Below are 25,017 nucleotides of genomic sequence, written 5' to 3'. Positions count from 1 at the left end.
TCACGGCTATTCAAAAGCTAGATTTCATGAAGGATTTCAAAGCAAAGTGGCATTTTATGTCAGCTGGCAACCACTCAAGCAAGCGCCCAAAGCCTGCCCTGGAACTAACCTTTCCTCGGGTTTCCTTGTTCTTAAAGTTGGTAGGAACTACTTATATAAGGAATGCTCAAAAATACGGCTTCAAATACATATGAATGGTAGGAACGTGAGATCCCTGTGGCCTTCTCTCCAGTCCTGCCTCCACAGCGTCCAGCATCAGGTGGACAAATTCTCAGATTCCGGCTGTGAAAGCAATGCAAGGAAGGAACCAACTGATTCACTTCTACCTGTTGCTCTCTCAGAACAAACCTATTTGATTTAACAGCGCGTTCCAGCTCCCGGTGAAGGTCAAACACAACCCAAAGAAACATGAGAGAAAACCATCTCATCTATCATGTGTATTGGAAACTAACCTAAAAACACACATTTCCAAAATGATGTATGAGCTCAGAACACACATAATATCCATCTATGACCTCTGATTAGTTTGGTTTGGTATTTACAGTTTTCACAACACTGTTTTATCTTTAGGGAAAACATGAGGCTGTTTCACATGAATCACGAACAACCAACCGCAAAGCACAGTAACAATGGGAAAAAGCCAAAGGATCTGAGATAACCAAAAAACCCTTATCAGCACCAAGGAAATGGAAAAAACCAACACTCTTAGCATCGACTGAGAAAACCTAAGCACTTCAGAGCAATCAGAACTAAAGTTGTTAAATTAAGAAGCCAATGAACAGTCCCTAGATCAATAACTAAAGTCAGCAAAGATTTTTTTTTTTTTAAGTTAGATAATTGGCAACTCATTTCTCCAAAGTTCCTAAAGATACTGGGAGTTAAAAACCTCTGAAAATTAGAATTAGGGGCTTTTGGAAATGTTACCCAATATATTACAAATATGATGCTTTTTTTTTTTTTATGATGCTAATTTTCAAATTAGCACAGAGAGTAAAACACAGATATGGTCACAACAGATTCCTGCTGAGAAATACTGAGAACTACTAATGTTCTGGCAGTCCTCAGACAACATAATCCAGACAATACTAATGGAAAGTGGGGATAATTTTTTTTTTCTTTAATAAAGTTCTCTGAAAATATTTGTATTTCAATAATTCTGCTCTAAAAAATGAGTACTGGAAATTCTTTTCAATATTTTAAAGGATTTTGTGCTCGTAAGCATGTTACAGCTCTGGAGTCTGAAGCGTTCTGCCGGCACAGCAGTTCTGCCACCGTGCCCACAAGGATCTCTGAAGGGATGAAAACCTGGGATGAGAAAAGTTCAGTATTTCATGACCTCCTTCTGCTGAAGCAACAATAAAGAGCTAATCAGCATCACAGCTAGAGCTGTGATTTAGACATATCTTTTGTATGTACTTACATAATTGTTAATACCACTGGGTCTGAAGCTTTTCATAATCATTCCTCTGGTAAGGCCCAAATGAGTAACAGAATTAAACTCGCTAACAGCAATTGTGCCCAACCCTGCATTTAGTTTGGATGCTGCTTTTTGTTGAACCCGAAAGAGAAATCTGCACCTGAAACCCTGTCTATATTTTTTGTGACTGTCAAATGAGAGTTGTGCTTTCTTCCTGCAAAGATTGCTCCCCATACTTCTTAAAGTATCATTTTCACAACACCTCCGTCTAGCAGGTACCGTCATCACCACGTTCCAGAAGAAGAGCCGAGATCCCAAGCAGCTGGATAATTTGTCCGAAATCACAAACTAAGCCAGCGATAAAAGACAGTTTTGAACCCTGGGTCTCCCTTAACCAGCTCACCACCTCCCTTCACATAGGTCCTTTAACTACAAAACAGCGATGGCTCTCAAATTCGAGACTGGATTATTTTTGAACCCACAAGCAACAAGCCCTGCGTAGCATTAGCATCCCCTTTCCCCCTCCGCCCATCCAATCCCTGCTCTGAAAACTCATGTTTTAATGAACACTCTGGATTTGATGCAAAGGCAGAGAGACGCCATCCCCTTCTAATAAAGCTGATCTTCTCCCCAGGTTGTGGCCAGCTCTTCTGCTTGATGAACAAGAAGGCAGAAACACCGCTTAAACAGCAAGGGAGACCTTTATTCTTCCCTTTTACAACTTGCTCTTTATACACTGCTGATTTAAGCGAACAAAATAACTAAGGATCTAAGGATTACGTTATCTTGGCAGAATAGGTTAGGAAACCAATCGTGAAGTTTCACTGCAACAAAGCAGATATACTGTATTTTCGCTTATCTTATAACATTGAAGAATTTGTTTGCTGGTAAGAGTACCCAGCTAACAAGGAAAACCGGAGCAAAAGCTTTGTAATGTTAACAAACGGATCACTCTGGGATTTTCTAGTGTGTTCTTAAGGCAAAAATCTCAAAACCAAGACTGTCACCAATATAAATTTTTATAAAAACAATGAGGTAAAATCTAATGGTAGAATTAAAGAACTGATTTTGCAGCTTTCCACTTTTGGGGTGTTACTTAGCACACAGGAGATGCCTTCATTGTATTCGCAGACTTTGTCATTTAAAAATCAGTTAAGAACCATCCTGGAGCTTCCAGATGGTGAGATTACATCTCATTGATCTCTTTATTATAGAGGCAATATTTCATTAATGACTAAACAGGCCTGTCCAAAAGCAGCTGCACTGAGAGACTTCACTTCCAGGAGAACGAAAGCCACCAAGCCAACGCTGCCTTTAGTTCTGACAGATGAAGCCAGAGTTAACAGATCTTTTGACTCTAAACCAAGCAAAATTAAATATTTACAAGTTAATACCACAGTTTCTCTTACAATTTAATGAAGTGCTACTACTAGTGTGGCCACCAGGCATTGAGAGAGACAGGGAGAGTAAAATGTTCCTGCTACTAAAACCCAAATCTGTCAAGTTAAAGGTTTGCAAGAGTCTAGATCTACAGGCTACATAATGTCTTGAGGCTTCTTCCAGAGATGGCTGCTGAAAATTCAACCCATCTGGCAAGGTATTACTGCAAGTTTGGGGATTTAGGATGACTCATCAAGCATCTGAGGAATTCACAGCCAATTTTCTCTCCTATGTGCTAGAGATTTTAAACCCAAAGAAACAGTCAGCAATCTTGAAGGATACAGTCTCCCAGTGTACCTATGCACCTAATTCATCCTACATCAGCTCTTAAAGCAAGCTTTCGCCCATAGTACATGACTTTGGGAATCTCTTTCAGTATTTATCCAGTGCAGGAAGGTAGGGGTCAGAAATCAGCATTCTCTTCTGACCTTCCCATCTTGCTCACCAAAACCAGAAAGAGATCATTAATGTTATAATGTCTCTGTACTGAAGAACTACTTAACAGGCTCCCATTGATTTACAGTTTAATAGCATGGATCACTAAATCAGGTATTAATGACTTTTGGTCACAGAAACCACTGTGAGAAAAGAGCAGAAAGATCCCCATATGCCCACTGGGAATCTCTGTGATGTTGGGTTCCCCCCCAACAGCAACACATACATTCGGTAGTTCAGGTGGCTGCTCCTAAGGAGGTTATTACCTCATGCATTTCTAATAAAAAGCATCAAAGCACTCCAAAAATACCGCTACTGACTACAAGAAGTGAGAATGACTAGCCAGGGAAAAAACCCTTTACGATCTCTTCTCATTTTTGCATGCATTTGCTTTGTAGTCCCTCTTGCAAATTCCTGATAGGATTCCTAAAAGCTCCTATGTTCTTCCGGACTCCAACAGCAAAGCAAGTGCAGGGAGTCTCTTGAACAGCAATTACGTTTGCATCTCTAGCGCAAGGGCTCTGAAAGGGTGTCAGGTACTGAACGAATGCAGCTCAAGATAGCCAGCCTCTCCCTTGAAAAATCTGCACTCAATACCCCTTACCTGCTCTGCAGAAATATTGTTCAGTTCAGAGCTGAACAAAGAGCATAGATTAGCCGTTAATGACGGTTGCGTGTACGCTACGGGCAATTATTCTCCGGCTCTTCTTTGGCTACTCGACTTCCCTGATGAGCCGGCTAATGAAACAAGCTGGCGATGCTCGCCATCACCTGATCCTACACACCTCCCATTCAGAAATTCATCCTGCTTTCCCGTCGCCACCTTCGGCCCCGGCGCACTCAGGCAGAAGACATTCCTGGCCTGTGTCCATGTTAATTTTCCACTTGACAGAACACAAATAGAAACCCGGTCTGGGGGAGAAGTGATCAGCTTGCCGCATAGTAATTAGCTTATAGCGGAGAGCAGCGGTGGTGCCAGACCTCCACACCACTGCGATAAGGCTGCGACGTCACCGGCATGCAGCGAGGCTACAGTGAAATCTCGCTGCAGGGAGACGTTAAACTCCGGCTTCAGAAGATGAGGCGTGCTGGTGCAGATCTGGCTGCGGCTGCAGACACCTCCCCAGTCTCCGTGTAAATTATCGGTAAGGCTCGTTTGAAGGCTACCGGAGACGGCGTAGGCACGGGTGACAAAACGCGTCTACTTTAAAGGAGAGAGGAAAGGGTGCTTACTAACAGCGCATTCAGCTTTAACAGGGCAAGCGCCTGCGATAGGGGAATTCAATCCCATCCCCAGCCCCCTCAAACAAGCGACTTCTGGACAGAGATAAGGAGGCAATCCTGTTGGTACCAGCCAAGCTTGTCTGCTTTTCTAACGCCAGCATGAACAGATAACACAGACAGACGTCACAGCACACACTGCAGTCGAAAAAGCTCCTCCGTGCAAGAGCACTGTATTTAGAAAGCTACCTTTTACTGTTTGAGAAGTAATTTGCAGTCTTATAACGCACAAGCATTTTGTCCGTGTGTTGCTGGCCCAACTTGCCCGTGGAGGAGGCAGCAGCCCCACCTACGGCATCTCAGCTTCCAGAGTCACTAAAGCAAGGAGCCAGCTCATCTGCTGTCACCAGCATGCTCTTCAACACCAGCCCTTTAAGCACAACACGGTAGTGTAAAGGTGCTGTCCCTCTCCTTTGGCAGCTGACTCAGGACAGGTAAGCAGGGATGGAGATGTCTACTTGGTAGTCAGGTACCTTCAGTTCCTCTGCCCGACGCCCCGATATACTTGCTGCTTAGAATAAAGGGAATACTCCGGCATAGCCCCATCTTAACTTTGTATGTGGGACTCAGGTTACCAAGGTAAGATAAGTGATAAGCCAAGTACTGTCACGGCAAAATGCCACCAGTGTTGAGACTGCCAGAACCTCTGTTGTCTCCAAAGAAAGCGAAGTTGGAGGCAGTTCCCTGTGCTGACAGGTATCAGGTGCCGAGAGGACTCTGCACGTGCCAGTGGTGTAAGGTTTAGAGGAAAGTGGCTTTCACCCACTGAAGACACGTGAACATGCAAAGGGCACACAGAAGCAATGCTGGGTGGTACAACTAGTGTTTTCATGGAGAAGATACCACTGGAAACCCACACGGAAAGCCAGTGGCTATCCCTGAAGCAGGAGGGAATATATTCTTTACAAACAAACTAACAAAACCCAATCACGTTATACCTGGAGCCACGGCAAGATGTTTGGTTATGTTGGCATAACCCCAACACACCGAGAGAAGCAGGAGATCAAGGACTTGGCGAGGAGCTAGCTGGACATAAGGGCCCAGAGCGTGCTCGGAGCCAGAAGGAGCACAGGACAAAGCCCAGCTGCCCGGGCATGGCCAAGTGCTGACGCACAAATGTCTCATGCTTGGTTACTGCGAAACCATGCGCCGGCACAGGCTGGTCAGAGAGCTGCTCAGGCATCAGCTAGTTGTGCTCCAGGTCCTCAAGGCAGAGGTGGCCGCGGGCACAAAGCCCAGCTGGGAAGGCTAACAGCACTGAACAGAGCCCGCCACCAGCCCCAGACCGCGACGCTGTCTCCCTCTCCGGGTGAGCATACACATTATCCAAAATCGCCCTTAAGGAAGTAGGAAAACATTTCTGGCATGTGCTTTTCAGGAGCATGTGTAACTTCTGTACTTTAGAGAGAAAGGTATCAGTCTTGTAATTCCATTTTTCAGATACTTCAAGTAATTGTACAGCTCTGATTTGAATCTCTCTGGTCATCGTTACTGGAAATAAATCATCATTATCAAAATTGGAGGATGACATCAGAACAATCAAATTGCTGCTTAGGAAAAAGACCAAGGACCCATAATGTATTAATTTGTTTAAGCCTACTATGGCAGGAGCCTTACGCTTATATCATTTACGAGGGGGAAGGACTTCTAACAGCTCACAATTTGATATATGTTACATTTCATGTACTTATCACTGGTGCCGTTTTAATGAAATAGTGTAATTCTTTCAAACTGTGACTTGCCTGAAACCAAAGACCTATAGTGAAAAACATAGGTCAAACTATCTTGCTTTGGGTCAGTATTGTGCATGTCCCTACATGACCGTTTGAAGTACTTGTTATAGGATTAGGATAAGAAGGGTCTAGTTATGGGACATAAAGCAGCCAAGTCAAAATAACAGTCATAGGAACCCTCAAGGAGACAACAGGAAAGGTTTTAAATGAGGACTGTCCTTTATCCACCTTCACCTCGACCAAAGGATTACTTCTCCCAAGCTCAAGGTGCAACGGTGGGCTGTTACAACCAGCCATAAAGATCTCATGGAAAGGGATGGGGAGAAGAGGCTATCAGTTGTTACAAGCAGACAGACTGGCAAGGCAGAAAAATCCCTCGAGGGCTATCAAATACAAAGACACTAGCTCCGATTCAAGGAGCCCTTGGGCGACAAAGGGCTGGAGGCCAAGATGATGCTTGTCTGCTTACTCGATATTTACTCTCTTCCCCAGACACTCACTGTTGGGGGTGTCGAAACGGCATATTGATCTGACCGCTGCAGCCTACTCACATTTTTCTGACAGAGGCAGCGGGAAGCGAATTTGTTGCAAGCCGGACTCGAGAACAACAGGCACGACGGCTGTGCTGTGCTTGCCCCGCGGGCTGGGGAGGAGGCAGGGAACGAACGCAGAGCTCTCTTGTTTTTCCTAAATCCGTCCTCTGAATGCTCTGTGGTTTCCGACAAAACCCAAACTGCTTGGAAAGAGCTGCTGGAGTCACTGCACGCAACCCCTCTTCACCGACTCCCAAAGGGGACCCCAGCAAGCGCCGAGATCTACAGACTCCAAAACGGGAGATACAGCCTCAAGTCCTACCTAGAGCTCACAAAACCCCACCCCAGACAGACAGACAGAGATCTAGGTCTGCAACTCAAATGGTAAAAAAAGGACCAGAAGTTTCATTCATCATCCTTCCAAAAGGGGGGGGGGAGGGAAGCTAAATACAGAATACAGAATTCGAGCATTATCATTTCCCAAAACAGAAGCAGCAAATTATGAATTCAGCCAGGTTATGGGACCCTATGGTGGCCTCAAACATTCCTTTTTTTTATTATTTTTATTTTTTAACATTTTCAGTGCCTAAGGACTTGTGGACATCAGAGGAGGAACACGTTTAAAATTGTTTTAGTGTGATTAGGTTTGGGAGGGCTTTGTTAAAGGGGAAAAAAAGATGCAAACTTAAAGCAGGTTTCCTAAAAGCGAAAAAAACAAAAAACCCCAAAACCAACAAAAGGCAAAGAAAACACACATGCAATTACAAATGCTGGAAAATGGAAAAACAGACATTTCAGATCAGACCTCCCCAGAGCTCTGAATAATGGAGTGATGCCTCCAGGGTCTACCATTCAGCTACCCAAGCCTGCATACTAATATACTACTCACATCAGAAGAGTAGAAAGGCACCACTCATGCAGAAAATTACCTTAAATGAGCAACGACTTCATGATAAACAAGCCACTCGGCTTTTTCACTTTGCTCTCTGATTTAGGTGGTGGGGGGCTCCTCCTCCCTCTGCTCAGGAGTAGACAGCACACTTCTGACTCTTGCAAGCAGGCCACAAAACCACCCTGCTGCTGCGAATACTCGATTCGGTTTTGTTTGGTCCAAAATCCAGATACTCGATTGCATTTTTGGGGGGGTGGGGGGAAGGAAGCACCTTGCAATCATTAACATCCAGGGGACAAGCTTTAAAAACAGCATTCAGAGAATCTGCATAACAGAAACACCGGAGGTGTACCTAGAGCATCACACACAATACGAAGCTGGAATATCTATGCCTCTTCTCCTTTCCCATCACATCCATGACCCAGTTTCCTCTTGTGCCGCCAAAACCCCAAACGCCCTTCCTAACCTGGCTTGCAAACGCTCCTCTTTCCTTACAAACGCGCTCCTTCCGTAGCCAATTAAATGCAGTTCTCCCACCGGTCCTCTTCAAATGAAGTGATATTTAACCAGGCACCACCAGGCAGCTGCTCTACAGCCGAGCTTGCTCTGTGCATCATTCGCCGGTTCATTGCCTGCGATGACTCTTGGGTGCTTGATGCAGGAGACCTCCGATTCTCCTTTGTTCGAAAGTAACCTTGCGTGCTTTAGGTACTACAGCAGTAAGTTACAGCAACCCCGTTAAATCCTGCCGCACCTTTTCCTTTGCTGTCCACAAATTAAACATCTCTAAGAACAAAGAGACTTGTTACGAGAAGACACGTTCAGCCAAACCCTGTTTACTCCAAGAACAGCAGGGAGAACAAACTGCTTTGGAAGGAGTCTGCTGGGAAACTCAGATTTTTTTTCTCTTCTTTCCCTAGGAGTGCAAATTAATGTACTCTGAAGAAGTACAGGAACTGATGGCATTCATTTATACAGCCCTGGTTTGTACGTGCTCGAAAAGAAAAATCTGGGAGCTGTCTCACAAGCGTCTCGACTCTTGACACAGGGAGAAGTCCTTACCCTGCTCTGGCCAGGGCGATCCCAGCTGACGAGATGCAGAACACAGGCTGAAACTGGTGAACCGGACAGAAAGCGTTAGTCTTTCTGTAACGGTCTCCAGAGAGGAGGTTCAAAGCACCCTGGTGCTAAGGCTGTCATAAGAATGAGAACGAGCTTGACGCCCTTACCCGCCATGCTGCCTTGACAAGGCGCACGACCACTTGTGGGCAGTGCAAGAACACTGCAGGTCAGAGAGGAAGATTCCCAGGCAAGAGAACCGTATTTATTTCTAAATCCCTGAAAACGGCTATGGCTTGCAGTTTGATTCAATGCTCTTTACACCGCTGTGTGGCACAAGTCACTAGTAGGGCAATCGCCCTCATTTCTTCACGAAGCTGATTTCTATATACCACTTGCCTAATCTAATTTCAGAATTTGCTTTTTTTTTTCTTTTTTTCTTTTCTTTTTTTTAAGTTTTGGGGTTTTTAGAAAATAGGGGGTGGTCCGGGTCCACACAGGGGAGAAGGGGTTTTGAAGGAAGAAGCACAAAGAAGGTAACTGCACACATTCAACCCCTGCCCTCTGGATTTCCTGCAAGGTCTGTCTTTCTGCTGGCTCGCTCTCTGCCTGCTCTAAGGAAAGCTCCTGCAGATGAAAACACAAAAAACTTGATGGAGCATCCACTGCTACAGAAAGTATGCACTGAACAGAGAGAAGGATACATACCCTGACCCCATCAGAGTTTCAGAATGTAAAAAAAGCAAAATAACGAGGAGGGAGTTAACACTGGAAGAAGCACCACCTAGGGATGTGCACACTGTCCATATGTGCAAAGCCTTAGCAAATCAAGACAGGTCTCCTCTTTCCAAAACATATGCTCAAACAGGGCAGATGCAAGGTAGGTGAAAGCCTCTAGTCTGCATTATGCAGAAGTTAGCCTACATGGCCATAAAAGATCTTACAAACAAAGAGTTATATTAAGAAAAAAAGCTTCCTACCAAAAACCCCTTGCAGAATTGGTTTGGTTTTATTCCTCCAAAGGCCATCAATTTGAAGCAGGGAAGCATGAGAAAGTCAGTTTGCTAACATTCCCGTATTTCCACTGATCTTGGGCCTCTTCCTTCTCTTATTACGGCTACTAAGAACGGTGTTTCTAAAAATAACCAACCAGCACTGGAAGCAAAACTCCCAGGAGCCCTACCAAACCCCTCCATCCTCCCAGCAACGCTTCCGAGTCTAGTGCTCAGGTCTCCCGAGCACAGCCAGCAGCCTCCGAGGCAGCCCGGGAATCAACACCCGATATGAACTATGAGACACTGATTACTCAAGTAATTTATTACTTCCAGGCTGACCAAGAGGCTATTTACATGAGCAAATTAGATGCTTTAGAGTACCATTGAATGTGTCCTGAAGCTTTACCTCTGATTTATATGCCAGCTCAGTTGCTCTCCCCTTAATATGTTGTTCATTGTAGCTGAATTTAACGCTGGTATGATGCATCGCTTTTACTTTTAGAAAGTTCCAAACCTCCTTTTTACCCGCAACTGCAAAAGGCAAAGGCAAGAGTAGCACAGTTTCCTTAAACACATGAGACAGCGTGCTCAAGCAGTACCAACAGACTGGGAGATGAGTCACCAACTATAATAAACCATTTTATCTCTCGTGGAGACTACAGAGAATAGGTGGTATTAGTTTAATTTCTATTCACGGCTTTGTGATTGTGGATTCCTGACTGTTGCAGTATGTTTAGAAGAAAGATGTTGGGATCAGTCACCCCAAACTGATCATTATGGTCCTACTGATCTTAATCAGGAGGCAATCATGAATTACTCACTTGTCTCCCATTTATATGTTTGTATCGAGTTATTTCACAGCACTGCCTGATACAGAACATAAAAATGTGAATACTTCACACTGAAATATGCCACTGAATCAGCCCCAAAGGGGAAAGAGGTTTAGCGAGAAATGGGCAAGTACAAGACATGACACCTGACTTAACGAAGGAGACGTGCATCTCTAGGGAAGTGAAATAATTTTGTTTTTTTTTTAAATTAAGAGTATTGACTAGTTTATATGTGCGAAAGGAAGCAAGCAGAGTAAGAGGAGATAAGATTATGTCTGAAGTCCTCTGAGGAGCCTGGAGAAAAGGAAAATTGGCTCTGACAGCTAACATGCTCTGCCATGAAAGAAAGGGGCTTCTAAGGAGTGAGACCCTAATGGACACAGTCCGAGATGTCAGGAAATGCTGAATACCACCTTTGTCAGGAACGGCAGCAAATCGCCTGCACAGGAGAGACACGTTTCTCATGTGACCTCAGTAAAAGCAGATCAGCCATGTTTTTTATTTTCCTTCCTGTTTTTCACAACCACTTGTAACTGTATTGTCCGTTTTGGGTGCTGTACAGATTAAGGTGAATTCTAACCTGAGCTCAGCTTGAACTGATCATCTTAGAGGTGAGCTCTAACCTACAGCCAATACTCAAAACCACTATTTATTGACTAGTATTGATGTAGCCAGAAAGTGGCAGACTGGAAAATAACATTGAAGAAAGGACACTGTTAAAGGACACATCGAAACAAAGCATTAATGAAAACATACAGTATTAATGAGAAAGACGGTCCTGCAGAGAGACACCTTCAAAGCAGCTCTCTGTTAAAAGCTTCTCTCTAGACAGTAGTGAAAATTTTACAGTATGTTGGAGACCTAACCTTGCAAAGGGTTCCTAGATGATACATCTATTTTGAAATCAAAATTAGCAAAAACAAGTTCATCCTCCAATGGAGAAAGAATTTCTGGCTGCATTTTTTACTTCAGATAAAACCAACAGGAGAACTGAAACTCAGGTGATAACATCTCCAAGGAAACAGCTGGAAAGCTTCTGTTCTTTGCAGATGCTGTAGTATTCTGTTATACAGACACATTGCACAATACCATACCTTGCACCCCAGAAAAATCACAGACAAGGTCTTGGTAAGATGCCGCAAACTATGTATGCAGCAGGACGGATTTCTTGTACTGTGTCTCCATGCAGAAGAATATATTTCTTCATATCAGTTTGCTAAAATTAGTAACACGAATGCTTTGACAAGTCATTTTTTAATATCTGCTGTACTTTTTCTGCTCTTGTCAAGAGAAGTGTTCTTTAGCACAGAGGAATTGCTACTTCCTCCCTCCAGACATCCCAAGCCCAGATGTTACTAGCCAAAAGGAGAGAAACCGTCTTCACTTTTGCGCCTCTTCTTTATTGAGAAAGACCTGGTATGGACATTTCTTAACCGTACGAAATTCCCCGTTCAGACTGACTCCCATGCAGTGGGACTAGCAAAACAGGTTTGGCACAAGCCTTCAGAAAACAAGGAACCAGGATTCTGGAGAGCACGGGAATGTCTTTAAGCATCTGGCTATTGCCTACACGTTGTCCTCACGCTCTGGCCCTTGTCACAAGTACTTGCTGAGACGATCCACTACGCTATTCTACTTCCAGTGATGTAACACAGCTGAAAACACACTGTGAGAGGCTGTTCACTTTGGCACTCAACCACCTGGATCAAAGTCATGCAGCTTTTTGTTGTTTTGGGGGAGCAGGGGGTAGGATTATTATTTTTAAAAGTTCTATATTACAGCTGTCCTGCTAAAGTCCCCCAGCGTAAAGGAACCTTATGCCAATAAGAGTTTCTCCTCCCAGTTTGCCAGTTTCCTCAGTTATACAACCTATATGGCTGTAAAAGCTTCCTATAGCTACTATAACTTAATATATTGATGCGAGAGTGTTAGCAATAAAGGTAAATTCATGCACACAGGCAGCCCTGACCTTGACTTCACACACCCGACCCCACGGGCTGATGCCGCTTTTCTTAGTCGCAATGCTTGGAAAACGACGCGGGAGAAAGGGCCGCAGCTCCTTCTTACACAGCTCCCTTCCTCATGATAACGTTTAATGTATCCTAAAAGCACATCTGTCCGCCGTAATGACGGTGCCTGCAGAAAGACTCTAAAAGGGCGGCTGACAATTTTCTATACTCCTAAGTTAGGCAAAGCAGCCCTGAACGATAGCAACCTGCGATGGGGCCATAGCAGCGAGCTCAGAAATAGCAGTCTTCGGAGGAGGAGGAACCCCGCAGTCATGCAGCCGGTCTCCTTCGGCACTAAGAGCAGGATGATTCCCCGCAGCGCGTCCTCTGGCACGTTGCTCGCAATAATAGTATTGTGCTGGGCAAAGCTAGGCTGGAACTTGACTCCATTACTAAGAAGCATCTGCTGATGCTCATTTTTCTACCTAATACGATGAATGTTCACAGCAGTGGCGCTGGCCGCAGTGGGTTCATTTTCAGATTAAGGTGTGTGTAGGGGGGAGAATAAAGCAAAGGTACCTGAAATAACAGCAATTTTCCATGACCCATGCTCTTCTTTGGCTATTCTTTCTGCTTCCTCCATGAGCAACATACCAAATCCCTATAATGGAAGAAATAAGAGGAAGAAAACAAAAAGTCCCGTTAAAATAGAAAAATATAAGCAAGGTCAGATTTCAAGCACTAGTACAGACACAGAAGACTCATATTTTGGGCACAGGAATGATCAAAACCTTATTGTAGGCGAAGGCAAAACGGCTTGAGAAGAGTTACTGCAGTAGAGGTGTACTAGCACTAACCTTTACAGTGGAGCTCTCTCAAGGTTTTTTTCTGATCAAATTATTCACAGGTAATTCTAATGTCTGACTGCTTCTCAACACAGAAAAAGAACAAAGTTAAACCCAGCAATTTGAGTCAAGTTCACGTGCATCTCGTATTTCCTGGCCCTGAACAAAGCCGTCCTGCTGAAATAACCAACCCTAAAACCACCAAGATGCATCTTCACAGCTGCCTGACCGGACCCTTAAAGGCTGAGTTTATGCTAGTGAATTAACCAGAGCCAGAGCATGGACACTGGGACGCAGTTGTCCATACTGCTAAGAGGATCCCTACCACAATTTTGACGGGGGACACCACGGACGCGGCCAGACTGTGGCAGTCAGCTGCAGAGCCAGAGATGGGTCCTGGTGCTGCTTGCTTTTCCAATATAGATGTTGTCTTAGTGCCTCGCGATCTTTATTTCCACAACCCCTCCAGGAGTCAGGGGTTATTAACACTTCAGAACGAAGAACCGAGGCAAGCAGTGACCATACAGCTTGTCTGGGGCTACCCACAAAGCCAAATGGCTGTGGGACCTGTAGGACTCTTGCAGCCGCGGATTCGTGCTCAAAGCCTGCGCTGCTCTTCATAGCTCATGGGACAACTGTAGGGCTCAGCTCGTGGAACGCGAGATGCCAAACCACAAAGAACTGCAGAAGAACATGTTAACATGCTGGAGCAGAACCGTGCCTCTTTTTACATTTGAAAATCTTGCACGGCTGGAGCGCTACTGGAATCAAAATAATGCTTCCAAATGAGGGACTAGCTTTTCCACTCTATTTAACAACTAAGGTGGTCCTATACTCTGAATAATTGATTGGATTAATTCACATGTAACATTAGGATGCAGGAATTATGCTCGGCTCTTTGTCCATCTGTTTTCCCGACAAGGTGTACAGACTGGGGCTGTGGTGAAACTGAAGTGGATGTGATTTAATTCTAAAAACATTTAATACTTGTAGGCATTTTTAAATAACGCATACAACTCTTCAATCTAAAACGTTCTTCTAATCAGAAATTGTCCTCACCAATTGCAAAGAACAGTTTCTGCTTAACCTCTCGAACACTGACTATTCTGAATGAACATCAGTGCGTCATATGCCATGAAATCTCAATTTCCAGCCTATTTTAATGTTTGTAGCTGGCTACTTTCAATTGATTTTTTTCTTTCTCTCTCTCTCTTTTTTTTCTTTTTTTTCTTTTAACATTTCAGATGACCACTTTTTCCTTTCTAAATTTTGAAATGTTAACCATTTTAGAGTGGAAACATTCGTTCTTTTTTTTAAAGCTGCTGCCTTATGGCCATACGTCATCACTGTCCAACAAAATTGCATCTTAATGCATATACTCGGGGAAAGATTATTAAAAACAAGGAAGTTAATTTAAAACATCAGCCCTGAGCATTTCTGGCACAGAGGACAAAGCGATTGCTTTTTTTAAAAGCTCAATCTTAAGGTTTAAAATCTACCGGGGCCTAAACTCAATCACAGTAGCAAAAACCCAGAAGCAACAGGATTTTAGCATGTGAAATGCAAGAGGAGGCTTGATTTCAATTCTTTTCCTACTGCAGCAGACTATAATCCAAACAGCTGAATGAATCTCGAAGATTAAATAATATTTTGCACCGATTATATCGGGGAGGGATGAGAAAGAGGCACAGGGGAAAAATAAAGATGGCTTGGAGTACCTGATGCTGAAATTTCGAAGGATCCCTGCTGCTCACGGGGACCACGCTCCCGTACACGTGCAGCTCCCGGACAATGGAAACACCTCCTTTCAGCTCCGGTCTGAATGACTCCTCTGAACACTTCCGCAAGCGCAGAAGGCCAACGAGAATATCCTGCTCTGGATCTTCATAGGACAGGAAGGTCTCCCAGCCACCATTAGCCACATAATCTCTTCTAACTAATTCAATCTGGTCAAAGAGAACAAGCAACGAAGAGCACACAGAGAAGGAGAGAAAAGAAGAACTTAGGAAAAATACTTAAGCAACATGTTGAACAGACCAAAACCAATTTCATGGATCCATAAATTATTATGATTCAGAGAAAACACAAAGTGCTTCCTTAAAGCCCAATTTAATTCTAGATGGATTTTAGCAGTAATGGATAAGAACTGAAGGAGCTATTACTGCAGTCATATTAAAGATAAAGCATGTGACTACTTTAATAGAAATATATTTGCCAACAGGATAAAACTAGTCTTCCATGCCCATCTGCAAGCTCTCCAGAAGGGCTCATAACCCATATATAGCTAGCTGGTGTGAGTCAGAAATCTAAAACTATTTTCCTTAAGTTACTTGGGTTTCGTAACCACTGCAAAATCAATGGGGGCAACAACTCTTTCCACTAACCAAGGGACTCATGCTAACTGAACTTCAACTCCAATTACAAATTAGCTAATGTAGAATGAGCAGTTTCACACCTGCCTTCAGTGAACCTGCATTTAGGCAGCATCTCTACTGCTCTGCAAAAGAAAAGGCTTGAGGTGTCTACAAAAGATGGTTTGCTAAGCAGCAGTCAACTCCCTTACTAGCTATGAATTAGTTCTCTCCAGCAAATGTGGATGGATACACCTACATTAGCAACCGGTGTAGGGCAACGGAGCAGATCTGAAATGGTTGGTGTTGAGTAAGAAGTCCTAAAAGTTTTTGCAACGCATCATAAATTACATATGCGCTCTACAGAATCAGCAGGAAGTGCTGTTACTCATTCAGAGAGTATTGGAGACACCAAAACCATCTGGACGAGCACACTGATAACTGACCGGTAACAACGTATGGCTTGCCTTGAACCTAATTTACTGATAACAATCTAGATAAAGGCGGTTCTGAAGACCACAATGAGTAGAAGGGAAAAACAAAATGAGGGTTGACTGCCTGTGGCAAATACGATAAAGACTGTGCTTGGGTAGAAGAAATTAGTTCTGCATATCACCTAGAAGCTACAAAAAGTAACTGATGGGTAAAAGAGCAGAAAGAAGAAAAACTACTTTTTCAGAGAAGGACACTTAGCATCATGGGGAACCTAGCATCATCAAGGAGCAGCCCCAGGACCCAAGAAATGACACAAGATCAGACTTCCCTATGGCAACATGAGATGTGATCAAATCTCATAACAGTAGCTGCGCTTGTTTGTAGTGGAGTTAACACTCAGTTAATTTGATGTATCCTGTTGCTGATGATAATAAAGTCACATCTCTGGTGACATAGTGAGTCACTGTATTTGGGCTGTGAATTGAGCTGGTAAGCTGGACTAGCTACCCATCCTTGCTGTAAGGATTTCCTCACCCACCCCTAGCACCTGGTGAGCAGACCCAATTTCCCAAATTGGTTAGCTCAACAGTTGAGCACCAGCAGCCCTCACGTGGTTTGCAACACCGAGGGCCTGAGGACCACATAATACATGTTTGGAGGTTTTCAGTACAGACTAGTTCTAGTCTCATCCCATGAACTAGGCACCCATTAATGGCTGGAGTACATTAGCTGCACTTCTGGAAGGCACCTTCTAACTTAATCCGAAAGGAATCAGGTTTGTGCTCTTCAAGACCGCTCTGGTGCTATCCCAAGTGGGGAATTAGCAGAAGGAAGGCTTTTGAAGCAAGTCCTGATCTGAACTTAAACCATCACGTAGACACACCTGCCGTCATTTAGAGAGACTCCTTTAACCACAGGAGTTCGGCCCTGAACGGCAAGCACCACCGGATGCCCTGCACTGGTGTTTCCAACGCTTCCTTCCCGACAGCGCGGTACAGGATTGACCCCTACGTACACCTTGCCGTACTCCTCCCAGTACTACTATAAAGACTCAAGCAAGGGGCCTTGGTATTTTTCTGCAAATCCTCTAATGCCCAGAAATCCATGAACTAAAGATTTGTTTACAGAAAAGCCACGTGGGATCCTGTCGCCTCCCCGCTCTGCTCCATGACGAAGCCCGGGTGAGCACAGCTCACAATTAAACCTCTTACCGACTACAGAAGCAGGGCTCATTTCAGCGCTGACATACAGCGCACAGGGTAAGCACCCAAACAGATGGCTGCGTATGTGCCAAATTCTCCACGAGGGCGGCTACGCTCCGGCTTGCTAAGGAAAGCTGGCACACGCCGACCCAGGAAGTCTGCTGTTATCTACGTAACTCCAGTAGTAAAATAGAAATGTAGAGGGAGATAAGAGGGCATAAGATCCGTACAGTGCTCAGATGCTGCAGTATCATACACGGAACTCGCTGTAGAAAAGTAGCTGGGGTAAAGCTCACTGCTAATATAAAAAGAAAATAAAAGAAAAAATCCTAATAAACACCGCTATACTAAGAGTTCAAAATGGCAAGATATGAGAATTCCCAGGCTTCTCCTGAGAACAAAAGAAAAAAAAAAAAGGAAAATATGTCTCTATTGCTTGTACTCCGGTAGGGTCTACATGCTCCGTTATGCTTACACAGTCCAAAAGACACTTGCAGGGAGAAACGAAGAAAGATAACATGAACCTCCATGGACAGTTTTTATATTGTGTGCATATTTACTTAAGTGGACTAAATCTTCTGCTCTCCTCACCTCCCTGGGCACAGAGGAATCTAAGATGCAGAGATGCCCTCAAAGGGGTAAGAGCCAGCCTGGATCACCTGGTGCTTGGCTGGTGCATAGCTATGCGCGGGTCGGTGAACTCCACCGTGGTAGCCCGGGGCAGGGCCTTGCCTCTGAGCCATCCTGCACGCTGGGTAAGAATAATCCTCACTAGGGCAGATCGCCATTTCAGCTTGCAATCCTATTAAAGATGCGGCACAGTCTTTTTTTTAAACTTACTCTGACTAATAAGGGAAAATCCCAGACGGAGACTACACTCTTGACCTAAAGCAGCTACTCGCAGCTTAAAAATCTGCCTTATGCCTACTAAGGCTTGATATCGAGATTGCTATCGTGATTCAAAAAGCATCTGTTTTGCAGAAACAGCAGCCTCTACCTCTTATATATACGAACCTGTATTAGTGTTACGGCAGCAAGCGTAACAGAGCTGCCGTTGCCCCTCGCCTTTCAAAAGCTGTCACTCCACCACCTCTTTTCAGCAACCACTCACTAGAGCGTTTTAAGACTATTACGTAGCACTATACAGCTTTAACCATTCTAAGAGCAAGCAAATGCCTTTCGCTGCTGTGGAGAAATGCCACTAATTGAAAAGGCAGCTTAGAGGCAGTTCCGTAAATAAGCAGCTATGGGCAAGTAATCTGTTTCAAATTGATTTTTTTTTTTAATATTTCAAAATACTTTTAAAAGCAGACACACCATCACCATTATATATATATTAAAAAATAAAAAAAAAGAAAACCAACATACAGCCTACTGATCTTAACAAAAAGAAGTTGCATAAAGTGTAACTAATTATAGGAAGAGACTAATCACTTTTAGATCTGACATGATAGCCTCTCTTATCAAAGGGATGCGCTGTTTACTTTTGAAGACAAGGAAAACATCATAGCTTGTCATTAGTCTAAAGCACATGAAAAATTATACCATCTTCAGAATTTCTCTCTCGCTTGCTGTCATGATAAATTTTGCTAAGACTGGATAATGACATCCTCCTGCCACTCACACAGATGAGTTTAACAAAGGGAATATTCAACATAACATTGCTTTGAAAACCCTGTGATAAGCTATTTGCTAACTACCCAAGAAATCTACAATTTAAATCAGATTAGCACTGCTGACATCTTTGGAAGATGTTTTGTGAAATGACCACGGACTAGATAACAGGAGCGGAGCAGAAAGGCTGCATGGCCTATGTACAAATGAACCCGTGCAGCCCCCGTTCTTCTAGAAATCTGGTAAGAACAAGATAATTCATTTGGACTCAGAACCCATTTCCATGCTGGATTTCTGTTACGTAGTCAGCAAGATGGGAAGTATTCCACTCCATCTGACTTCACTTAACGGCAGGAGAAAAACAGAATATGGCTCCCAATAATCTCCAGTTTGCAAAGTGAGAACATCGGCCAGATACCAAGCGCAGCAAATATTCACGCTACTTAACTTTTGGCACCTAACTTCAGAGCCTCTTTGAAGCCTAAATAACCAGTGGAGCTGCCAAAACGCAAGTGAGAGGACCTCTGTTAGGAACCTCTTTCTGTGTTGATACATGGAAAGTCTAATCACAGTTTAGTCACCTACGTTTAGAGAAAGCGAACACGTGCCCATTGCACAGAAGAGGGGAGAGGTATGGAAGTGTCGTTCTGATTCAGCTTTCTACCCAGGGGTAGCAGTACCTTCTGTCTGGCACAAAGAATTCACGTTTGAAGGTAAAGGCAGTATATGACTGACAGACTCTACAACCCTCCATGGGGAACGAAAAACAGAGGGCTGGATTATAACAGCACCATCATTAATTTGGGAGGCAGCACAACTGACAGAACAGGAGAGGTTACTGGTTTTGTTTTCCTAGATTTGTCTGAGTCACCATGTGTTGAATCCATCTTCCCCAGCTTTAGATGTTTATTGGGGAGACATCTTCATCTGAGCCAGTTATTCCGGACTTTCCTTACTGTCAGCAAAAAAGCAGAAAATAATACTTTCAGGGTGTGACTTATTGGCCACTGCATCACGTATACCAAGGTGGATCCCACCCTGTGCAACCTTAGAAGGTTCATCTCCTTAGGTCCCAAATGTGGCCATGGACATACTGATCATTTTCTAGAAGGACTGATCCCATCTTGGAACTAGAAGGAGCTACGGAATTAGCTGCCTAAATTTGATGCCTGAAGTTCAGCAGCATGTATTTTCCTTTCTCTAAAAGAAGCATGGCAATCTTTTTTGAGGACTATTTTAGGATTCCAGAAAGAAAAAACACAGCATATGTATCATACGCTAAACAGATCTACTCACATATAAATATATGCACACATGTGCAGAAGTCTGTCTATCTACATACACGGTGTTTGCCCAGACGAACAGGCACACTGACACAAAAGGCTGTAAATTCAGCCTGCTAAATATTCATTCCTGTTCAGCATGTACTACTGTGTTTTTGGCATTTTCTAAATACAAATTTGTAATGGGACAGAGTGGGGGGGGGGGAGGAAAGGCTGAGAAGCAGTAGAAAAAGCTGTTTATTTTGCGATAGCGGTGCAAATACTGAAATAACTGGTGTCTGTAGTCGGTTTATTGAACATAGTGGTCCATAAATTTCAACATGTGACTGTGCTCAAACAAAAACCATCCAAAGCTGCAGTGAATAAAAATGAAACATTGGAGCCAGTTACAATGGCAAACCACAGGACTGGATGTGCAACAAACAGGTCCCAACGCCTCCACACCAAACACATATAACAAATTGTGTTGGAAGCAAACTCCTGGAGAACAGACAAATCCTACCTGATAAGGTCTCACTTTATGGTGAATTTCTTGAATTCCAACCTCTCTCGTCCTTACGTCACGACACTGGGAAAAGAAAAGGAGAGAAAAATCGCATGGGAGAAGTACATTAGGCTTTGAAACGTACAGATTTCCAGCCACCCGTTGGGTTCAGAATTAAGCTGAAATAGCGTGAAGTTGCAAGAATGAATTTCAAATGGGTAGACTTCAAAATAAAATGCTCACCGATCCATCCCTAATATACCTTGGAAAGAGGTCTTAGTGCTAAATGGAAAGACATGCTGGTAAAAATCAATTCACTAAGCAACCATTATGTCTCACGAGAAAATGTACCCTTTGATTCACAAACAGCGGGGTCTGGAGGGAAAGTCAACATACATGAAACAACAACAAGAAAAGACTTTGACGTTATTCATTTTTATCCTACATTGGAAAGTTCTGACACTGACAAAATCTAAACTAAGGCACCAGAGAGGTCCTTAAAAAGCCAATTTTTGAGTCTGAACAACCCTCTTCTTGCTTTTAGACGATAACACGAGAAGAGTAGCAGAAGTCCTACCCAAACATAAGAAAGCAAAGCTAATGCTGATGCAGCATCCACAGAGCATCACCAAGGCTTGGGACCAACGATACACAAACTAAGAACAGCCAAAAGAAATCTTTCCTCCTGTAGAAATCTGAGGAGAAGACAGAGCTCCAAGCTCAGTGCTCGAGAGCTGGGTTATAGCCTGCATAAGTTTTTACGCTTCTCAGCAGTACCAATGAAATTAAGTAATTTGGCACCCATCCAGAGAAGCGAACAGTTGTGGTCGTATAAGCTCTCCTACTGCAGAAGACTATGTGCTTTCGCATCCTAGTGGGTTCATTGTAAAGATCAATGCTAACCTTAACCCAACTCTTGTCAGCAATTAAGTGCAGCCACAATCGTTTTACCCAAAGCAGCTGAGGTGCAAATGCACGTTTCATTCCACTATCTTCGCTGTATTTGGAGGGAAGGAAGATAACCTTCAGCAATGGGTTATAATTGCTCTAACAGCAACACTTATCTGTGCGTGTACCTACAAAGACTTTTAGCCAAGAAGAGAGCGTGTGAAAATCCAATTCACACAAAATACCTGAAGCACAGAACAAGCATAGCTCCGTCCCATGCCCTGTTCCCCTCTGAATGCTTTTAAATTCCATTATCAATGTAAAACAAAAATCTCCCAAAAAGCAGAAAATAAATGTTTTCTTTTTGTAGTGGGATTCATTGTAGTACACAAAAAAAATCCTGGGCTTCTAGAGCAGACACACTGTTCTCTGCTTTACAGTTTCCTAACCAGCAACCACCACTTCCACTCTTCATTAAGAATCCCAGAACTGAGAAAGGACAACGTATTCTAGGATGCTGCTTTAAAATTCTGCGTCCCAATGCAACGTCCACGTATCTCTGGTTCCAGACAGCGGCTGGCAATCATGAAAGCAGCATCCTGTGCCTCCAACAAGCTGCTCAGGGATCATTTCTTTCCAGCAATCACAGCCACAAGTTGCAGTGTTGCCGTGACTCAGCCTCATCCCCCCAATGCTCTCCTCACCAAGCCATTCCACAAAGACGGTGCCAGAGCAAGTGAGCTGGCTGATCTTTACTAGTGAGCCTACACACACCTTAAATACATAAGATTCCTGCAAGTCCCTTCCTGGCCTTGGACTTCTCCTCTCCTCTTCCAAGCTCAGAGAAAAGAGGGAAAAGCACATTCATAGTTTACTCGTACAACACAAGGAAAACGTGACAGTATCTTACATTTCAAGCTATACTGCAGCAGACTGTCTGGTTCCTCATTCCACCAGCTGCAGTGTTTCTGCCTCACTAAATTAAAATCTGTAATTATCTGCACAGTAGAGACTTTTTTTTTGTTTTTTAAACAGATTTGGTTCTTCTGAAAGCAATGACTGTCAGCCTGGCAGGCCCTTTAAGCCTCAGCTCAACCACCAGGCTCATCCCTGACTGCCACGGATCAGATACCCCTGCTTCTCCAGCTGGTCTTAATCAAGTTCAGATCAAATGATGTGGTTTCAGTATCAGACCCAGGGAAGAATTCACTAGTAGCCCTAAAGAGCTCAACTGAAAAGGCTGAACTGCAGCACGGAGCTTGTCTCCCCTGTCTGGTTTTGAAGTGAAAAGTCAGCAGGAGAGATGGAAACTGCAGCGGTTGGCAAAGCTGTCAGCCAAATCCTGGCTTGCTGCTGGAGGGAGATGGGGAGGAATGATTTAAGGAAAAATCTGAGGCATCAGCTTAGGAGAGATTAAGTTGGTATGGAAAGCCCAGCTGGAAGGAAGAGTCAACTCCAGAAGTCTGGAGTTTATTTTCTGATCTTTTGCACTACAGCTGCAAGATGCAACGGAGACGGCAAAAGCAGTGAGCAGTTAGATATGGCCCAGGGAGCTATCTGCGTTGAATACTAACAATATAGTTGCAGCAGTACAAACCTGTGTGGGGCTATTGGTACACACGTAGTAGCTGAAGCCTTTACTGTCGCTTCTTCATTGTCCTTGGCACCCAATCAACTAGATTAAAAGCTAGCTTGCGTACATCTACCAAAGCTGCAATTACCATATTGGCCCAAACCTTTCCTTGCAGTTGTTTCTTTCACCCTCCCCCTGATTAGGGTAAAACAAAATCTAACTCACTCATCCAATACTCACTGACTGCAACGTTTAGTACAAAAGCAGAAGCAGTCGCACATCTGGCTTTGGCTTGCGTTTCACTCCTTGTATATCATGGGGCTCATTATAGTCTAGGTTGCCCCATTCCAGCCTCTGTCCCATCCCCGTGGATGCAGCAATGTCTTAAAACCTCTTTAAGGAAAGGTGAGTTAGAAATGGGATACACTAAATCATGATACAAACACATGAAGCAGCTGTGGGGAGGACCTGGCCCACCTGAGCAGTAGGATACCAAAGCAGTTAAAGGTCTCCGGAATAGGCTCAAAAGCATGAGGTTTGTGTCATGCTTTGTCTAGGAAATTGGACATGACTTTGCTGGAGGCTTAAGACAGTGCAGGATCAAACCAATTGACAAGTGGCTTTTGGGAGGGAGGTGCAAACTCAGGACGTGTGGGTTAGATAAGCAGACAGTGAGGTGGATTGAGAACTGGCTGAATGGCAGAGCTCAGAGGGTTGTGATCAGCGGCACAGAGTCTAGTTGGAGGCCTGTAGCTAGCGGTGTCCCCCAGGGGTCAGTACTGGGTCCAGTCTTGTTCAACGTCTTCATCAATGACCTGGATGAAGGGACAGAGTGGTCCCTCAGCAAGCTTGCTGATAATACAAAACTGGGAGGAGTGGCTGATACTCCAGAGGGCTGTGCTGTTCTTCAGAGGGACCTCAACAGGCTGGAGAGGTGGGTGGAGAGGAACCTCATGAAGTTCAACAAAGGGAAGGGCAGGGTCCTGCACCTAGGGAGGAATAACCCCATGCACCAGTACAGGTTGGGGGTTGACCTGCTGGAAAGCAGCTCTGTGGAGAAGGACCTCGGAGTGCTGGTGGACAACAAGGGGACCATGAGCCAGCAAGGTGACCTTGGGGCAGAGAAGGCCTACGGTATACTGGGCTGTGTTAGGAGGAGCATTGTCAGCAGGTCGAGGGAGCTGATCCTCCCCCTCTGCTCAACACTGGTGAGGTCACATCTGGAGTGCTGGGTCCAGTTCTGGACTCCCCAACAGGAGAGATATGGAGCTACTGAAGCAAGTCCAGCAGAAGGCTACTAAGATGATGAAGGGACTGGAGCATCTGGTCATAGGAGGAAAGGCTGAGAGAGCTGGGACTCCTCAGCCTGGAAAAGTGAAGACTGAACGGGGATCTCATCAATGTGTCTAAGTATCTGAAGGGAGGGTGTAGAAAGGATGAGGCCAGACTCTTCTCAGTGGTGCCCAGCAATAGGACGAGGGGCAGCAGGCACAAACTGAAACACAGGCAGTTCCACCTAAACATGAGGAAAAACCTCTTTCCTGTGAGGGTGACTGAGCACTGGAACAGGTTGCCCAGAGAGGTTGTGGAGTCTCCTTCCTTGGAGCTATTCAAAGCCATCTGGAGAGGGTCCTGTGCAAGGTGCTCTAGGTGACCCTGCTTGATCAGGGGGGTTGGACTAGATGATCTCCAGAGGTCCCTGCCAACCTCAACCATTCTGTGATTCTGTGCAAACAGGGAGCAGTGTCAGGGCAGACTATGCGGGGCACCGTAGCTGC

The 25,017-nt window shown here is 44.3% G+C and overlaps 1 protein-coding gene across 2 annotated transcripts in view; it reads right to left on the bottom strand.

Moving 5' to 3' along the window:
- ELP3 (elongator acetyltransferase complex subunit 3) overlaps positions 1-25,017 on the bottom strand; it is a 91,340-nt gene that overhangs the window by 5,886 nt on the left and 60,437 nt on the right. For both annotated transcript variants that reach the window (XM_067294453.1, XM_067294454.1), the window contains 3 exons: positions 20,797-20,862; positions 15,128-15,355; positions 13,144-13,225 (listed from right to left, as the gene is read on the bottom strand). In XM_067294453.1, coding sequence (XP_067150554.1) covers positions 13,144-13,225; positions 15,128-15,355; positions 20,797-20,862 — 376 coding nt within the window. The remainder of the gene's footprint in view (positions 1-13,143; positions 13,226-15,127; positions 15,356-20,796; positions 20,863-25,017) is intronic.

The sequence above is a fragment of the Apteryx mantelli genome, chromosome 3 (assembly GCF_036417845.1).
Source record: "Apteryx mantelli isolate bAptMan1 chromosome 3, bAptMan1.hap1, whole genome shotgun sequence".
NCBI lineage: Eukaryota > Metazoa > Chordata > Aves > Apterygiformes > Apterygidae > Apteryx > Apteryx mantelli.
The sequence above is the reverse complement of the archived record's forward strand: the minus strand, read 5'-3'. Positions and strand labels throughout refer to the sequence as shown.